General features: G+C 46.1%; 1 protein-coding gene across 1 annotated transcript in view; it reads right to left on the bottom strand.

Moving 5' to 3' along the window:
- HSD11B2 (hydroxysteroid 11-beta dehydrogenase 2) overlaps window positions 1–11,827 on the bottom strand; it is a 52,496-nt gene extending 40,669 nt beyond the window's left edge. Inside the window, exon 1 of the mRNA XM_088458339.1 lies at window positions 11,466–11,827. Within this exon, the coding sequence (XP_088314465.1) occupies window positions 11,466–11,742 (277 nt within the window). The 5' untranslated portion in view covers window positions 11,743–11,827. The remainder of the gene's footprint in view (window positions 1–11,465) is intronic.
- Window positions 11,828–18,113: the final 6,286 nt, after the last annotated feature.

Here is an 18,113-nt window from a genome sequence, read left to right as displayed (position 1 = left end):
AATCGCAGCGGGGCACTTCTGGCTGGCTGATGATGCCCCCCAGCACATGTAACGTTGGGATGTCACGAAAAGGGAGGATCCGAGCCACTGAGAACGAGGAAGTGAATGGCCGGGAGCACGGAGCTGTGCACTGGGTGCATGTTTAGTCTCCCAGGACCCTGAGACAGGAGCCACTAGGGCAGCTGTTGATACAGTATGTGTGTAGTATTTGTGGTGGAATGCAGGTTACATTAGAAGACACCAGCAGAATCCACATACAGCATTAGTACTTAGCCATGCGTTTGGGTTATTGAAGAGTGGTAGGTGTTTGTACAGCTGTACTCACAGTTACACACTTAGTGGATTTAGATGGAGCAGAACATACAGAGGCCCAGCCAGTCATGCATGATGGAAGCGGTGCAGGTCTATGCAGGATACACAGAGGTTCCACTGTGGTGCCCTAACACAGTGACAAGATGGTGGTGCACATGTGCAGAAGACTAAACGGTGGTCATCTTTGCAAAGGAGAATGCTTCAGTTAAGGAGCATTCATGGAGACAGCACAGTAGCGCACTCCATATGCCAACAGCAGAGATGGGCCGCACCTTTGGCCTTGCCCCCCCCCCCCCCTCCTCAGACCAGAGTGCGCTAGAAGCATCAGAGCAGAGAGCGACACCCTGGCAGGAAATAGTAACTGCACGGGTTGTAACTCCTGCAGGGTGCTAGAATGAACACTAAAATCAGAACAAATGTACATTTTTTTAATCAGTATCATGCGGGAATAGGTGTCTGTTTTTGTCAGGTACTGGCATTAATAAAGACTCCTCCAATCTATTTTATACAGAATGTTGTAAGAGATCCCACTAAAGTCCACAGAGGTCTCTTAACTTTTGGATGCAATATTATTTACAAATCAATTAGTAGCCACTTAATTATACATAGAGTAAATGTTGGCGTTTTCTGGCAGAAATTCTTACTTTCAGTTGGGAATGAGTATGCCTTCATGTAGCCTGACTGGGCAAGTTTAGTAGTATAACTGGAATTTCAGTAAGGGAATCTGGTTACACAGGGAGGATTAGAGGCACTGTAACAGTTACACAGACAGACTTACTATGAGAATGTGATGTTCCTTTCCTGAAACAGGCAAAAGCTTATGTTGTACATGGAGTAATGTATTTTTTTTTATGCAAATGCTAAATATTTATGTAATGCACAAAGACATGTTTCCACATTCCACATCATACATGGCAAAATAAATAAATTTTCTTATTGCATAAACATCTGGGAAATGCCACCATGCAATTATCTTGTGTTGTAACTCTTATTTTGATATTGTAAACGCCAACGCTCTGCAATTCTATTCAGTGCGATTGCCAAAAACGCTAGGTGTTGGGTGGAATATTCCACTAGTAAGCCTCACAACACAGTCATACTGTACCTGAATATGCGACGCGTTTCACCATGTAAACAATGGTCTGTTCCTGTTCTACTTATTTTACTATTACAATAACTGGTGGTAAAGTATTAAAGACACAAACATTTAATATCATCTAATTCTTTCACACTACATCACGTCAGCTACAAAAAAGGAAGTAATATAGTAGCAGAACTTTTGTATGTGAAAGGTATGCACAAGGCCCATAAATATTTTTTTTTTACTCAAGCGGTTCAGACATGCAGTGAATTGCATGGGTAATTTTTTGGACAAACATGGCATCAACCTGCAGCATTAAATCACCTGTAAATCCATAAATATCTAATTTTAACAAAATCCATTTGGCCAATGTCCATGGTTTGGCAATGTGTTTAGCATCTACAGGCAAATGTGACATATATCCTGGCACCTCCATCTACAGAAAAAATGTGATCGGCACGGAGTCTGCACAAGGGCCCCCTCCACTCTTAAAATGCCCCTGCTCCTTTCCTCCTATGCTTTCCATTATGTCAAACTGGGAACGGACTGTATTGGCTCATTTTCGTTTCTCTGTCCTATGGATTAAAACAGAGCTGTAACTAGACTTTTTGGTGCCCTGTGCCAGAGAGAGTATTTTTAAATCGGGACATAAGATAGTGCACCTGGCTTCTCCAGTATCCTCTTCTTAAATTGAGAGGCGCAGAGAAGGAGCCCTTCTATGGCGGTGTAGACGGTTGTGACTTCTCTCTGCTTCTCAAATAGACCCCTATGTGCTCTATTGGCTGTTTCATTATTTTTCTTTCCTAAATGCACCAAACTTTCTGAAATGTAGAGAGGTTGGGAGCAGGGAAGTGATACCTTTGGCCTCATCTGGACAGAATTCAGAGCGTTAGCTTTGCGGCCAGACCTCTCACTCTTCGCAGATCTCCAGTGGGGAACATAAATATTCTTGGCTCACTCACCCTAACAGCACAAACCTGCATTTACTGAGCTCTCTGTTTTTATAACTTGCTTTATTGGGATTTATAAGAAGAAAAAAAAAAAAAAAAAGTCTGAATTCTCCAGAGAGCGATAACAGTTACATAAGAGTTACCGAGCTGATGTTGGACTGTTGCCCCTGACTATTAAACACCAGACAGATTTCATCTGCTGTGGTACAAATGTAGTTCATATGGGGCATATACAGTCATGATAGGATCAAAATTGGCAGCCAAATGTTGTTCTAAAAGGGTTACGTCCTTTTAGAATGTCACTTTTTTCATATTGGAGTTTGAATCATTTTGTTGAAGTCATCGGGATCAGCATTATTACTGATTTGTGAGGTGCCACAGTGCTTTGCAGTCCTGGACAGTGGGTAAATCAGAACACACTTACTATATGGACAAAAAGTAATTGCAGGCGTGAAAATAAAGGGTAGGGAGGGCCTAGCTAGTGATGGACAATCTAGTGGGAAAAGTTCAGAGCTTAGACTAGAGTGTAAGTTAGGGGCCCATTTATCACTAAATATTTGTGGGTTATGCCCTAAAAACACCCATTTTGGGGGGATACCCACAAATATTTAATACCCCCGAATGTATGAAGGCGGGAAACCATTTCTGCCAGCACCGCAACCCCCACAAGTTTCTATGGAGGATGCGTTGCTGTCAGATTTACCAAGTTCCAGAATAGGTAGCATTCTGGAATTTGCTTCCCACAGCTTACGCCATCTGTAGATGGCGTAAGCTGCTGCAGCACATGGGCTACAGATTGCAAATCTAGCCGGGAGAGGGTTCCAATCAGAATCCTTCCCCGGCAATGGCCGCCAGGCTCCCTGCAGGTGCATTTTGTTACATCCCAGCAGTATGATCGCATCCTGCAATGAGATCATGGGCAGTAATATCGCACCCAGACAGTGGCGGGCTGGGCCGGGGGGCAGGGTGCCATGTGCCCCCCGGGCCGCAGCGTCATGCGGGCCGGTGCAGTCTGGGTCACTGTGACACAGACTGCACCGCGTGTGTAGTGCCTACCGGACGTAGTTCGGTCAGCGCTACACAAGTGACAAACACACAGCCGCCGCCGGCTCCGGCAGCTGTGTGTTTGATCAGCAGCCAATGAGAGTCTGTCAGACTCTCATTAGCTGCTGCTGCGCCCACTGCAGGAGCCGCTCCATCTTCCGGCTCCCGCAGTAGGCAATGGGAGAGGCGTCATGACGTCATATGACGTCTCTGCGGGGATTCAGGTAAGTGTTTTTTTTGTTTTTTATATTACGTGTGTCTACTGGGGGGACTACAAGGGGGATGGGGGACTACTACTACTGGGGACTACAAGTAGGGACTACTACTACTGGGGGCACTACAAGGGGGGGGACTACTACTAGGGGCACTACAAAGGGAGGGGACTACTACTAGGGGCACTACAAAGGGGGGAGGGGACTACTACTAGGGGCACTGCATAGGGGGGAGGGGACTACTACTAGGGGCACTGCATAGGGGGGAGGGGACTACTACTAGGGGCACTGCATAGGGGGAGGGGACCACTACTGGGGGCACTGCATCGAGGGACCACTGCTAGGGGCTCTATATAAAGGGCAATACTGGGGGTACTGCATAGGGGGGAGACTACAACTGGGGCCACTATTTAAGGGGTATTGCATAAAGGTTACCACTATTGGGTGCACTGCATGGGGGGTGGACTGCTACTGGGGGCACTATATAAGGGGTACCACTATTAGGGGCACTGTATAAGGGGCTTACTACTGGGGGCACAAGGGGCACTGCACAGGGGGGAACACTACTGGGGGCACTATATAAGGGGCTTACTACTGGGGGCACAAGGGGCACTGCATAGGGGGGATCACTACTGGGGGCACTACATAAAGGGGCTTACTACTGGGGGCACAAGGGGCACTGAATAGGGGGGGGGATCACTACTGGGGGCACTACTGGAGGCCTGCATAAGGGTGTTCTCTCCTGTGGCACGCAGGGGCACTGCATATGGGCACTACGACAGGGGGCTGCCCCTAATCTTTATTTTCACCTTACATTAATCCCATATGGACCTGTCTCCTCCCTGGAACACTTGAGGGGGGGGGCACCGTAGCACGCACATTCTTCGGGCACCCTTGCTACACGCTACTCCTCTGCCAGGGCCGCCTGCATGCATTTGCCCCCCAGGCTAAGAGTTGCCAGCCAGCCCCTGCACCCAGATCACATTGCAAATGCGATCAGTAATAAATGGGCCCCTCAAAAGATAGATGTATAAAACAAAAGGTCAGAGGTGAAATCCTATTTCTACTCATACACTGAATTCTCCCCTTGGATCATCTCCTTCATATTCTCCAGCCTTGTACAGTAAGGTTCCAGCAGCTGCTATGGCTGTGAATCAGGATTTCCTGTTTTGGCACTTACCTGCATACAGTTGTACACAGCACTGAGACCGGACGCGGTCGGCAGCTAGATTAAATTTATCACAGCGGCCACAGTCTACTGGATGTACTATGGGACCCTAGTGAACACAGCCCATTATACTGGTAAAGTGGATCTCTCCCATGTTATAAATCCATGAACAATGCTTATATCATTCAAAGCCTGGGACTTTTAGTTCTTCAAGTTTTTAGTAATTAACAACTTGTAAGGGCGCAATTGCCATTTCGGTTTTATATGTTCAAGTGCATTAGGAACTTCATATCGGTTTAAATTCTATCCTGGGACCTGTAGTCTGCCCAAATAATTTTTAAATTGGCATTGCAGTTTTTACCTTTTACATTTGAAGCAGTTATATCCAATAAACATCCATTTCTGAGCTGATCCATTTAACCGATCTGGTTTATTCATCACTTTGTTTTTTTCGATTTGCTTAATTATTGTAAAATATATATAATATATGTTTTTATATAAAGATATTATTATTTAAATCAGTTTGGACAGGTCTTGAATTTGTTCTGCCATATCAATACACTTTATTTCACCAGTGGTGTAGAGAGGCCGGTCGGGCTCAGGTGAAGGGGCGTGACCTAATCGTGGGAGGTGTAGCCACGTCCCCCTTAGGATTTAAAATAAAATGTAACAGCACGGAGCCCTTCAGCCCAGCGCAAAGCCTGGGGGCGGGGGAGGTGCGATTAGTGTGACGGCTTTCCCCCCACAGGCATGGGAGACTGCTGCTCAATCTCCCACTGCAGCCCAGCACACAGCAGCGTGTGCTGGGCCACTGTGATTTAAGAGGTCTTGAAAGGGGTCAATTAGTTTAATATATTTTTTTATTTAATGAAACTAATGGATTTCCTGCAAATATATCTGAAATATCCTTGCCCTTTTGTCATAACCGTCCAGAGATGCTGCTGGAACGGTATAATTATTTAAGGACTATAGGGGAGAGGAAACAATCCTTCTATAGGGTGGAGAAGTTGCCCATAGCAACCCAGGGCCAGCTCCAGGGGTTCTAGCACCCTGCACCGGCTCTCCACAGTGTGCCCAAACATCAACCAAAAATTGGGGCGTGGCCCTATATAGGGGCGTGGCCCTATAATTACTATAGGCCATGCCCCCTATGTGACGGTATTTGGAGGCGTGCCCGCATGGCACGCCTCCAAATAATGTCAGGCTGGGGGGAGCCTCACTAGCTGGGCATCCCCCATCCCCCCCCAGTCACTGAATGTATGCCGCACAGCATCCATTCAGACTCCAGGGTCTCCAACCTCCCGATTTGACCACCCGTGGGACAGTACTGTCTCGCTAAAATCGGGATGTTGGGGAGGGGTGCGCCCTCTATGGGTGGCGCCCCTGTTTGACCACACTGGTTGAACACCCCTAGAGCCAGCCCTGTAGCAACCAATCACCTTGTAGCTTGCATCTATCAAGTACATCCTATAAAATGATAGGAAGAAGTTGACTGGTTCTATGGGCAAATTCTCAATTCTGTTGAAGACTCGATCCATCTCCCCCTATGGGCCTTATGTAATAGCCTGTGAGATACATGCACGGACCAGATTCTTTCGGGTCTATCTGCATTTTTAGAGCGGCAATAATTTAAAAAGCAAAACAACCTGGTTTCGTCTTTTAAAACGAATGGAGCTTTAAAAATACAGGTAGAATTGAGTCAGTGTCTGCATCGTGCAGGCTCCTGCATAAGGTCCCAAGCGTCTCTTGTATTTCTCATTCACAAATTGTGGTTTATAGATTACCATTCTACTAAAATTAAACACATGTGAGAGTTATCGTCTTACATTTACTACCCAGCTCTGCATGCATTGCATTTAATAATGGCAGTGTTCTCAGCAAACATCGAACAATAGGTCAATACATGTACATTCAGGAAGTCTTCTGCATCTGTAATAAAATAACACCCCTGAAAGTAACAGAAAGCTCGCTGTGCCAGATTAGGTCACCACGGCCATTAACAAGAAATAATTCAACTTCGAAATAAAAATAAAATAAAATAAAAAAAGTACTTTATAAGCCAGATGGACTATTCCCCTCCAGATGCCATCATTGACAACTTAGATTTAATTCTTGGCAGGAACTGTTAAGAAGCTCTTTCTATTTTAGCCACAGTATAAAGACCCCACCTTCTCGGAGATTACATATAACTTAATCAGGAAGGAGAACATGGGACCTGTGCACACTTACCTACTATAGCATGTTCTTTTACAGGAAACCTGGGTAAGGGGAGGTCCAGATGGGAGGGGCGGGGTTGTTGCGCCACAAATCACATCACCGCAGCCCCACCCGGAGAGGACATTGGGCAATTGTATCATGTGACAAAGATGTAGTGATTCACAGCTAATCACGTCATCACACCCCCGTATGTAGGAGGCTTGTCTACTGTACTGAGAGTCTCCCAAATATTTCTGGAAGATTAGGAAAGTTTGGACCTGTCTAATGACATTGCTTCCTCCCGAGCACACTTGTGACTAGTGCAGTGAGTAAGGGAACCTTCTAAATCAGTGGGAAGCAGCCGGATACATTCCAGGGGCCCCGCAGGTGGCCATCTGTCCTTCCAAAGTGCTACACGTTACCCTTCATCTCAGCAAAAAGCTAAAGCAACACCTTTAAGCAAAAAGGCAAAAAAAACCCCAAAAAACAAAACACATCTACCTGTAAAACATCAGAAGGCATTTTAAACAACCAATGCAATCTATAAGGCATCTGACAACACAGCAGGAAGGAGCTGGGGACCACAGTCAACGACTTGGGGGGGGGGGGGGAACTTCCACTGGGGGCATTATAAAAGGGGCCTACTACTAGAGGCACTGCAGTGGGGGAACCACTACTGGGGGCAATAATAGGAAGGGCCACTACAGGGGGCACTGGATAGGGGGGGGATCACTACTGGGAAAACTGAATGGGGGGGGTACTGCTGGGGGCACTATATAAAGGGCACTGCATAGGGGTGGACTACTACTGGGGGGGGGGGGGGGACTACTACTGGGGGTACTGAGTAAGGGGAACTAATTGGGGGCTGTATAAGAGGGACCACTACTGGGGATACTGTATAAGGGGCACTACTATGGGCCTGCATAAGAGGGACCACAACTGCATACTGGGGGTACTGTATAAGGGGTACTACTGGGGTTAAGGTGCAAAAGGATAGGAATGCTCAGCGTGAAGATAAAGGGGTGTGTCATGTTGACACACCCCATTTTTAAGTGACCATGCCCATTTTTTGCCACGCGCGCACATCGGGGTTGGGGGCTCCCTTTTCAAATTTGCCCTGGGCTCCAAATGCCCTAGTTACACCACTGCTTCAGGGCGATTGCCGCTATTTCAGGGAGTCTCCCTGACAATGAGGGAGACTTAGCAAGTAGGTTTTGCTGGTTAGCTCTTCTACGGTGACTTCTTAAGTCAACTATTGCATAGTGTACCCCAGCTGACTTTATTTCACTGGAGGAGAGGATATCACATACTGTATTACATGCTAGCAGTTGTGATTTTTGTGGCACAATCCTGGTTCCAGGGAGGGCAGGCAGCAGAGTACAAGAGTTTTGATGAATTGGGCCATAGCTTGGACTTTCTATGCCCTGAATTTTCAACCAGAAAGATACATTCTCTGCTTAACACCAGTGGGCAGTGCTCAGCATGAAGTTTGTGTATGGAAGGCAGGTGTTGGTTGTGTAGCCCTCACGAAGATATGCCCAGCAGTGCTTGTAATGAAAGCTTTTACATCTGGGCACTGCAAAACGGGTTCCGGACTATAGACAGACAGTAATTAGTCAGACAATGTCTAGATAGACACCAGATGTTAGACAGTTAATAGTTAGACAAGGATAAAAGTTCGACAGGGTCAAAAGTTCGACATGAAAAAGTTCAATACAAAAATGGTCGACTTTTTTTTTTTATATATATATATATATATATATATATATATATATATATATATATATATATATATATATATATATATATATATATGATTAGGTTTAGGGTTAGGTACTTACTGGAGGGTTAGGCACTTACCCAGATGGTTAGGATTAGGCACCAGGAGGGAGTGTTAGGGTGAAGATTAGAGCAAAAAAAAAAATTTGACCATTTTTGGGTCGAACTTTTGACCCCGTCGACCTTTTTTTACCTGTCGACCTTTTTACATGTCTAACTTTAGTGTGTCTGACTTTTGTTTGTGTCTAACTATTGACTGTCTAACATCTGGTGTCTAATTACTGTCTATCTCTTATAACACACCCCTGCAAAACCCCAGCCCCGTGCTTATGCACAGAAGATGCTGTGCTATTCCATATGAGGAAAGCAAAGAGGTTTTGCAATGAAAAGAATCTCTCATTAATGCCCTCTATCAGAAAACATTCTATTCTCGTAGTTGCAATACTATTCTATATCAGACCATATTGATTCTAGCACAGGTCCAAGTGATTACATATAATAGTATTTACTGTACACAGTGCTCTATAAAACAATGAGTCAGTAACAATAGGATGCACAAGACAGAACATTATAATTACATTCCCTGCTAATTGTATTTGCATAGACGGTACATCTGTAATCACAAAGTGTCATTCATACAATTCCTTAACTTGTTTTAACATTATGAGGCAAATTTAAGTAAGCATGTTAGTCCTCGCGACTACTGCCAGCTGCTTTCACACATTACGGGCAAAATTTACTAAGCAGCGGGTTCTAAACCCTGGCGATTTGATGGCGGGTTCTACATTACAGCCCTGTTCTATTCTAACATTTGTTTTGACACCGCCAAACCGCCGGGGTTTAGAAGACACCGCTTAGTAAATTTTGCCCTACATCTCAGAAGGCAGATTCTACTCACAACTTATAGCTCCCATAACTGCCCGACAATCGCACAACAGAAGTTATAGGTCATATTCATAATAATCTTCATTAGGTGTATATCAGAAGTCACCGGGCATGGTTAAATCTAATTTCTGTCTATGACCCCCATTTATTAATGATCGCTATTGCAATGCGATCTGGGCATGACATTACCGCCCATGATCGCATTGCAATATGTGATCATAGTGCACTTATGTATCATCCGGCACATGCGGGGAGAGGGTCTCCAAAAGGAGCCCGTCCCGGTGATGTGCCCGGAGAGCTGCCGGGGCTGACCCACTGACTGCACATGCACAGCCACCATTGCCGGGGAGGGTTCCGGAGGAACCACCTGCTGGCTAATTCTGTGCAGTGTAGCCCATAGCCCATGTGGTTATGCAGAGATCCGTTTAATTTCAATCCTCTCTCTTGCACCAAGTATGGTACTGGTGGAGGCTGCAGAGATAATGACGATGTCCATGAACCCATGCACATGGTTAGGTGTGGAGCCATCGCACAAACTCTGAATTGACACCTATAATATTTTATGCAGGGAATGCTTACTAGAAAACTCTACTAAATATAATAAAGAAATTGCAAGTTTATTCAGAGGTCAGATTGGTATAAAGACTGATCTATTAAAATTAGAGATGAAGGTTTCGGTTCTTTTCACCAAATTAGTGCAAGTTCTGACTGATCTTATTGGCTAGCCAAAATACGCAGCCGGATAGCCAATAAGACGCAGTTTTTCAGATCCAAATGTAACCAAGTAAAACCAAACTGCTCATCTCTAATTAAAATGCACTGAATAAAAGTCTAAACTACAAACTTTTGAAAGTAAATGTACATAAAACTGTACACATCAAATTATCCTATACGGAAGTACAGAAGATATCATTTAAATCCAATTATTCACACCTAAAAACTTAGCAAAAAAAATAAAAGCACTTATATCACCACAATCGCCCCTCTATATCATAGGAGCGCAGGTTACAGTAACAAGTGCCAGAGTCACACACAGAGAACAGATTAGTGCAACCTGGTACGTCATACCCCCTGCAGCAAATGTCTAATTGGCTAACAGAATTATATACAAAAGCCATGTGCATTAGGAGTTTACACACAACCATTCAAAATAAGTTAATATTGTGTCCACCAAGATTAGCATTAAATTTTGCTGACCATGGCGTCCTAATCAAAATCAGAAATATAGATTGTTGGGGGTAAATTTACTAAAGTGATAATTTTTAGAAGTGAGTTTTAAAAGTGATGTTGCCCATAGCAACCAGTCAGATTCTACTTAACATTTAACTAGCACCTTCTAGAAGATAATAGGAAGAATATGATTGGTTGCTATGGGCAAAAATCACTTTTAAAACTCACTTCTAAAAACTCTCACTTTAGTAAATTTACCCCTTAGAATTTATAGCATGCCAGCAGATTCTGTTGGGATTTACAATTACTATACAGGTCATACATATATGTAGTTTATACTCTTAGGATTAAAGGTGTAGGTGTGAGAGCCTATTAAGGTAAACTTTTGTATTCCAAGTTTTTGCAGATAGTTCTCATTTTGCACATCACCACAGACTATGTTGCAGCTATACAAACTAATATTTTTACCAGTTACTGTATGTATAACTATATAGCACACACAGTGCTTTACAGAGAATATTTATCCATTCACATCAGTATATAAGGGATTTATTTTTTTTAATTCATTTTTTTTTCGTGTGACCTAAGAAATTCTTATTTTGCAGGATTCTGGTAATACAGGTTTTATAGGAAACATTCTGCAACACACCTGAGTGCAGGTAACTTACCTGTGATAAACACAGCCTTCCCTGCCACAGGTAACATTCTCCTGGGAGAGGCAATGCTCAGGACGTACCAACATGCGGAGCTCAGCAGCACTATTCCTAGAACGATTGGGAGGTACAGGTGGCAGAACCATTCAAAGAGTACCAGCAGGAAGAAATACACCAGCAGGGCTGGGGTGAGAATCATGTCAGAATGGGAAAACTTAAAATAAACCAGGAGGGAGAAGAAGAGCCAGACAGACCCATAGGCCCACAGGGAGGGAGATGTGGAGAGATCCATAGTGTGCAGGGAGGACAGCTTCCAGCAGTGCAGAGTGGAAGAGTTTAGGGACAGAAGTTCTGCACAGAGCACTAGAAGTACTACACACACTCACTCACTACTAGCAGTCTATTTATAAAAGAGCAGCGAGTAATACAGAAGGGAGGGAGTGGCCAGCTCTAATCTGTACTCCAATGGTTTCATGTTAACAGGAGGTCACTGGGCTTTTTCCCATCGTCTCTCACTTGCAGGCTGTATTTATTATTATTAGTGCATGGCATCCATTCACACTCATTATTCCATGCCAGGGACCTGCAGCCACATGCGAGGGGAGCTCAGTTATCTGAGAATGATAAATGCCAGGCTCCCCTTTCCTTGCTGCCCGGCTAGTGCCATTTATCTGCGCACAGGTGAGCAGCTGCTCGATGGAGAGGACTCCAGGTGCGCTCTGTACTGTCTGCGGGTCACTAGCTGTGCGCTCTGTACTGTCTGCGGGTCACTAGCTGTGCGCTCTGCTCTGTCTTCAACTGTGCGCTTTGTGCTGTCTCCGGGCCACTAGTTGTGCGCTCTGCACAATATCCAGGGCTCTACTTGTGCGCTCTGCGCTACTAGCTATACGCTCTGCGCTGTCTCCAGGGCTCTAGCTGTGCGCTCTGCGCTGTCTCCGGGCCACAAGCTGTGCGCTCTGCGCTACTAGCTGTGCGCTTTGCGTTGTCTGCGGGCCACTAGCTGTGCGCTTTGCGTTGTCTCCAGGGCTCTAGCTGTGCGCTCTGCGCTGTCTCCAGGGCTCTAGCTGTGCGCTCTGCGCTGTCTCTAGGACTCTAGCTGTGCGCTCTGCGCTGTCTCCAGGACTCTAGCTCTGCGCTGTCTCCAGGACTTTAGCTGTGCGCTCTGCGCTGTCTCCAGGGCAAAAGCTGTGCGCTCTGCGCTGTCTCCAGGGCACTAGCTGTGCGCTCTGCGCTGTCTCCAGGGCACTAGCTGTGCGCTCTGCGCTGTCTCCAGGGCACTAGCTGTGCGCTCTGCGCTGTCTCCAGGGCTCTAGCTGTGCGCTCTGCACCATCTCCAAGAGTACTGCATGGACTGTACTTAAAGATCAAGCTGGCACCCACCTCCTGCCGGCTTCCTGTGCAGGTGACAGGGAATAGCTGTAGTCAGCGAGGTTAGCCAGAGCTGGAGCCAGTATAAACTGTAATTCTAGCTTTGACTTCTGCTTTCCAAGAAGCTACAAAGCGCTCTGCAGCTGCCCTTTCAGGAACAGTCTGTGACTTTCTAAACCTAAAGCTATTTATAAAATGTGTCTGTAATCCTTTCACTACTTTTTTATTTATTTCTTTGATATGTGTCTAATTCATATTTTTAGTATCTGTTCATTGCAGAGCAAGTTTACACTCATTGGCAGCCATGGGGTTAATGGCAATTGTAAGGCGTTGGAAAGAGAGCAGTGGAGATATGATGGTAACGAGTTCTAATTCCATGCACTGACTGATTGCTTAGCGGGGGTGGGGTGACTCCCATTTCTGGCTACTCAGCCTACTCTCACACTCTGGAGACCTGCTGGCAGCTTTATGGAAAGGACAGACCCACAGTTACTGTTTGATCCATTCATGTGCCACTAGTGATCATCGTTGGAGATTTCCAGGTTACAGGTAGATCCTTCAGCTTGTCACCGGGGCAAGGACATCTCTGCCCCCCCCCTTCCCCCACAATTGTTACCATTGTAGTTGCCTGGGAATTAATGAGTTAATTGATGGGAGGCTCTTACGTTCAGCACAGGTACTACACTTCCACCTAGATATCACTGTGCAAGATTACCAACCAATAAAATAAATCTGGGGGACAAAGGGACCAAAATCACAACAACCATATGAGAGCCCAAACAACCGTCTTGGTGCAGACAATATGTAGTTGATCATTGTCAGTCATATTTTTACTGATCCGTTTGGAAAAAAAAATAAAAATTATATATATATATATATATATATTATGAAAAAAAAATAGAGCACTCTAGAAGATTTGCAATAAGCCAGATGTGTTTAGTGTGCAAACTAGCAAGGTTTCAACTTTTAGGTCAATAGGATCCTTTATAAAGCTATAGGAAGACACGTTACAAACAGACTCCTTTTAAACTGAAGTTTCTGTGCCAAAAAGGTTATTTGATGATGTCATAGAGTACAGACGTGGCCTCATACACCTAGCCATCAGGGCTGTACCTTTGTGCCGCCCCCGTCCCCTTAGTGCCCTACTTCATGATGTCGCATGGAGCCGGCAGCCACAGTAAGTGCAGCACTGACTTGGATGTCCTGAGGGTGCTCCAGCTCAGCTGCACACTCTACATGGTGCCTGTCTGGAGCATCTAAAAGATGTTCCGGTGTCGCAGGAGTGATCCAAGGGTCGTGGGGCAGAGTTCTGTTCTGCGGAACCGGTCGCACACCCCTAATTACGGCCCTGTGCGCCAGGGCCGGCTCCAGGGGTAGCCACGCTCTGTGCTGGCTCGGTGTAAAGCGCCTCTAGTCCGAAAATGGGTGTGTGGCCTAATTACCATAGGTCACACCCCCTAACTGACATTATTTGGGGGCGTGCCTGCATAGCATGCCTCCCGTGTAACGTCAGGCTGGGGGAGAGCCCAGCACTCCATCACTAGCTGGGCTTCCCCCAGCCCTCTCCCGGCATTCAGCTACTCCGGGATCTGGCACCGTCGCACAGCTGTGGGGGTGCCCAACCTCCCGATTTGACCACCCGCTGGACACTTCGGCCCAAGGGTGGGACAGTGCTTTCCCGTTGAAATTGGGATGTTGGGAGGGGGTGCGCCCTCTATAGGGTGGCACCCCTGTTCGACCACACTGGTCGAACACCCCAAGAGCTGGCCCTGCTGTACGCCATATGGTGCTGGACGCTCAGGCAAACGCAGTAACGTACCATATTTTTCTTTACATTTTGCGGCTTATTTGATTCGCAGACGCAGCAAAACACCATTCACAGTTTACTACAGACCCTGGGCTGCAACTTGGAATTAGTTTTAGACCTGTACAAAGTCACAGATGAAGCAAATAAGAGCCCTTCTTACACAGATTCAGACTCCGTCACACACAGATATACAAATGTTGCAGATCAAATTATTCGGTGCAAGCCAGCAATGTAGTTTTGTCGCTCCCAGCTGTTTATGTGAATAAAATGCACATTTTCAAAGGGGGCAAGCCAATTAGCCGCGAGGGGTGCAAATCGGGTGTGTTTTGCAGTTGCCACAGCAATCAAACGCCTGCAAAGGCACCGCATCTCGCACTCCTCGCGGCCCTCTTTCAGGCTGAAGTCGCTCAATTTTCTAAGCCGCACAGTTTTGAGCGAGTTCAGGTGACAGCTGTTTCATAGGAAATAACTTTTATACAGCAGATATGTGCTCAGGTAATCTACCGGTGATAGGTCTAACCTGCTAGTTCACCATGAGACTAAATGGATTTACGATTTGGCACTATTAGCCTGTATGATCTGAATGAATAGTTTTGGTTGCCTTGCAGTGGCGTAACTAGGGTATTTGGAGCCCAGGGCAAGATGAAAAATGGAGCCCCCCATGTCTGCGCACCAAAAAAGTGGGCATTGCCACATGCCATGCCCCCTGTTGTAGTGCACATTATGCAGTGCCCCTAGTATTAGTGCCCCTTATGCAATGCCCCTGTTGTAGTGCCCCTTATGCAGTGCCCAATATACAGTGCCCCTAGTAGTGCCCAATATATAGTGCCCCTTATGCAGTGCTCCTTATACAGTGCTCAATATATAGTGCCCCAATATACAGTGCCCCTTCTACAGTGCCTACAGTATAGCCCCTTATGCAGTACCCCCAGTAGTGCCCCTTATGCAGTACCCCCAGTAGTGCCCCTTATATAGTGCCCCCAGCAGTGCCCAGTATACAGTGCCCCAAGCAGTATTGCCTTTTACACATAATTTACTTACCGGATTCCCCGCTCCTGCTCCTGTGCCCACTGTTCCTGTCCCGCTCGGCACTGTGGGAGAGATGTCCTGACGTCTCTCCCTTCACCCAGTCGGAAGGCGGAGCTCATAAGATCATTCTCATTGAATTGCGTCATTGTAGCTCCGCCCCCCACTCACTCCCCTTGCTTCACCTTGTGTTCTTTAATAGTAGTATCCCAGGCCCTTGCAGCATTCACCTTGCCTTCTCTAATAGCACCATCCTAGACCCTTTCTCTAATAGAACCATCCTAGACCCTTTCAATAATAGCAGCATTCTAGACCCTTTCTCTAATAGCCAGGGGCGTTTTAAGAGAGGAGGGGGCCCGTGTGCAGCCTCCGTTTGGGCCCCCTCCTCTCTGACGGCGGCTCAGCGGCACTGAGCGCTGTAGATCCAGAGCACACGCTGGTCTCCGGAAAAATGGCGCCTGCGCCTACTTTTCCGGGGGACATCTTTTCTGCGCATGCGCAGATCACTGGGTAAATGTCCGCCGCCATTTTCCCAGTGAGTGTTGGCTGCTCTACAGAGCCGGTCCGGAGCTGCGGAGCAGCACTTCGGGAATCGGCAGAGAGGTAAGTATAATTATAATTACCTATGGGTGCAGGGTGTGCGGTGTGGGCCCCCTGGACCCGGGTGCCTGTGTGCCCCGCACACCCTGCACCCATTATAGATTCGCACCTACTAATAGCACCATCCTCATAGGCAAACACAGGGGGGGTTTCCGTCTGCCTGGAAACCCCCCTCCCCAGCACACACCATGACCACAATAGAAATATTAATATAATAGAACGTTACTAGTGCTGCATGTTGTTCTCAGTATCACAAATGAAATGATTAGCACCACCTGTGGATCTTTTAAAATGTGTCAGCCAGTAATAAATATACCTGTGCACCAACTAGGAGATGTGGAAAACATGCACTGTTAGGGGTGCTCTGCTATAGACCATCAATAGGGTTAATTATTAATACTGTATAATAATACACTATCCAGTACATAAGGAGACCAATATGTACATATATGTCCAGGGCAGTGCTAGGTTCTTCTGCTCCTACCCCAGACTCCCAAACTTGCTCCAATGCTCTGGAATTGTGCCCACATCTGAAGAAAAACTTTCTGCTCAGACAGGATGGACCTACTGCCGCATCTAATGGCATACTGTGATCGCTGGTCCTGTATATGCTGGAATTATGACACAAACTACACTTTGTATGTAACATATTAAAGCTGGATAAGTGCTAATTATGGCCCTGATTCAGAGCCGGACGCACTGACCAGAGCGCTCGCTCTGAATCAGGGCCCACCTCCATAAATATGGAGCGTCCTCCTGGACGCTCGTATAGCTGTGGGTCACCTCCGTCGTGAGCTCCCTCCTTCGTGCGCATGCGCAGTGCAGACCATCGACCCACTTGCGAGCGGACAGCCGCTCGTGAGTGGGTCTGAATCAGGCCCTATGTCCTCTTCATGGACAGGCCACACTCACTCTAAAATCAAGCATTTGGAAACCCCCCTCTAGAAATCCTGCGTTTGCCACTGATCCTAGACCCTTTCTCTAATAGTACCATCCTAGACCCTTTCTCTAATAGAACCATACTAGACCCTTTCTCTAATAGAACCATCCTAGACCCTTTCTCTAATAGCAACATTCTAGGCCCTTTCTCTAATAGCAACATCCTAGGCCCTTTCTCTAATAGCACCATACTAGAGACCCTTTCTCTAATAGCACCATAATAGACCCTTTCTCTAATAGCACCATACTAGACCCTTTCTCTAATAGGACCATACTAGACCCTTTCTCTAATAGCACCATACTAGAACCTTTCTCTAATAGCACCATACTAAACCCTTTATCTAATAGCACCACACTAGACCCTTTCTCTAATAGAACCATACTAGACCCTTTCTCTAATAGAACCATCCTAGACCCTTTCTCTAATAGCACCATAGTAGACCCTCTCTCTAATAGAACCATCCTAGACCCTTTCTCTAATAGAACCATCCTAGACCCTTTCTCTAATAGAACCATACTAGACCCTTTCCCTAATAGAACCATACTAGACCCTTTCTCTAATAAAACCATCCTAGACCCTTTCTCTAATAGCACCATAGTAGACCCTTTCTCTAATAGAACCATCCTAGACCCTTTCTCTAATAGAATCATCCTAGACCCTTTCTCTAATAGAACCGTCCTAAACCCTTTCTCTAATAGCACCATACTAGACCCTTTCTCTAATAGCACCATACTAGAACCTTTCTCTAATAGAACCATCCTAGACCCTTTCTCTAATAGAACCATCCTAGACCCTTTCTCTAATAGCACCATTCTAGACCATTTCGATTAGAACCATCCTAGGCCCTTTCTCTAATAGCACCATCCTAGACCATTTCGATTAGAACCATCCTAGATGCTTTCTCTAATAGCACCATCCTAGA

The sequence above is a fragment of the Taudactylus pleione genome, unplaced genomic scaffold (assembly GCF_031769625.1).
Source record: "Taudactylus pleione unplaced genomic scaffold, aTauple2 ptg000828l, whole genome shotgun sequence".
Taxonomy (NCBI): Eukaryota; Metazoa; Chordata; class Amphibia; order Anura; family Myobatrachidae; genus Taudactylus; species Taudactylus pleione.
This window is presented reverse-complemented; position numbering and strand designations above follow the sequence as displayed.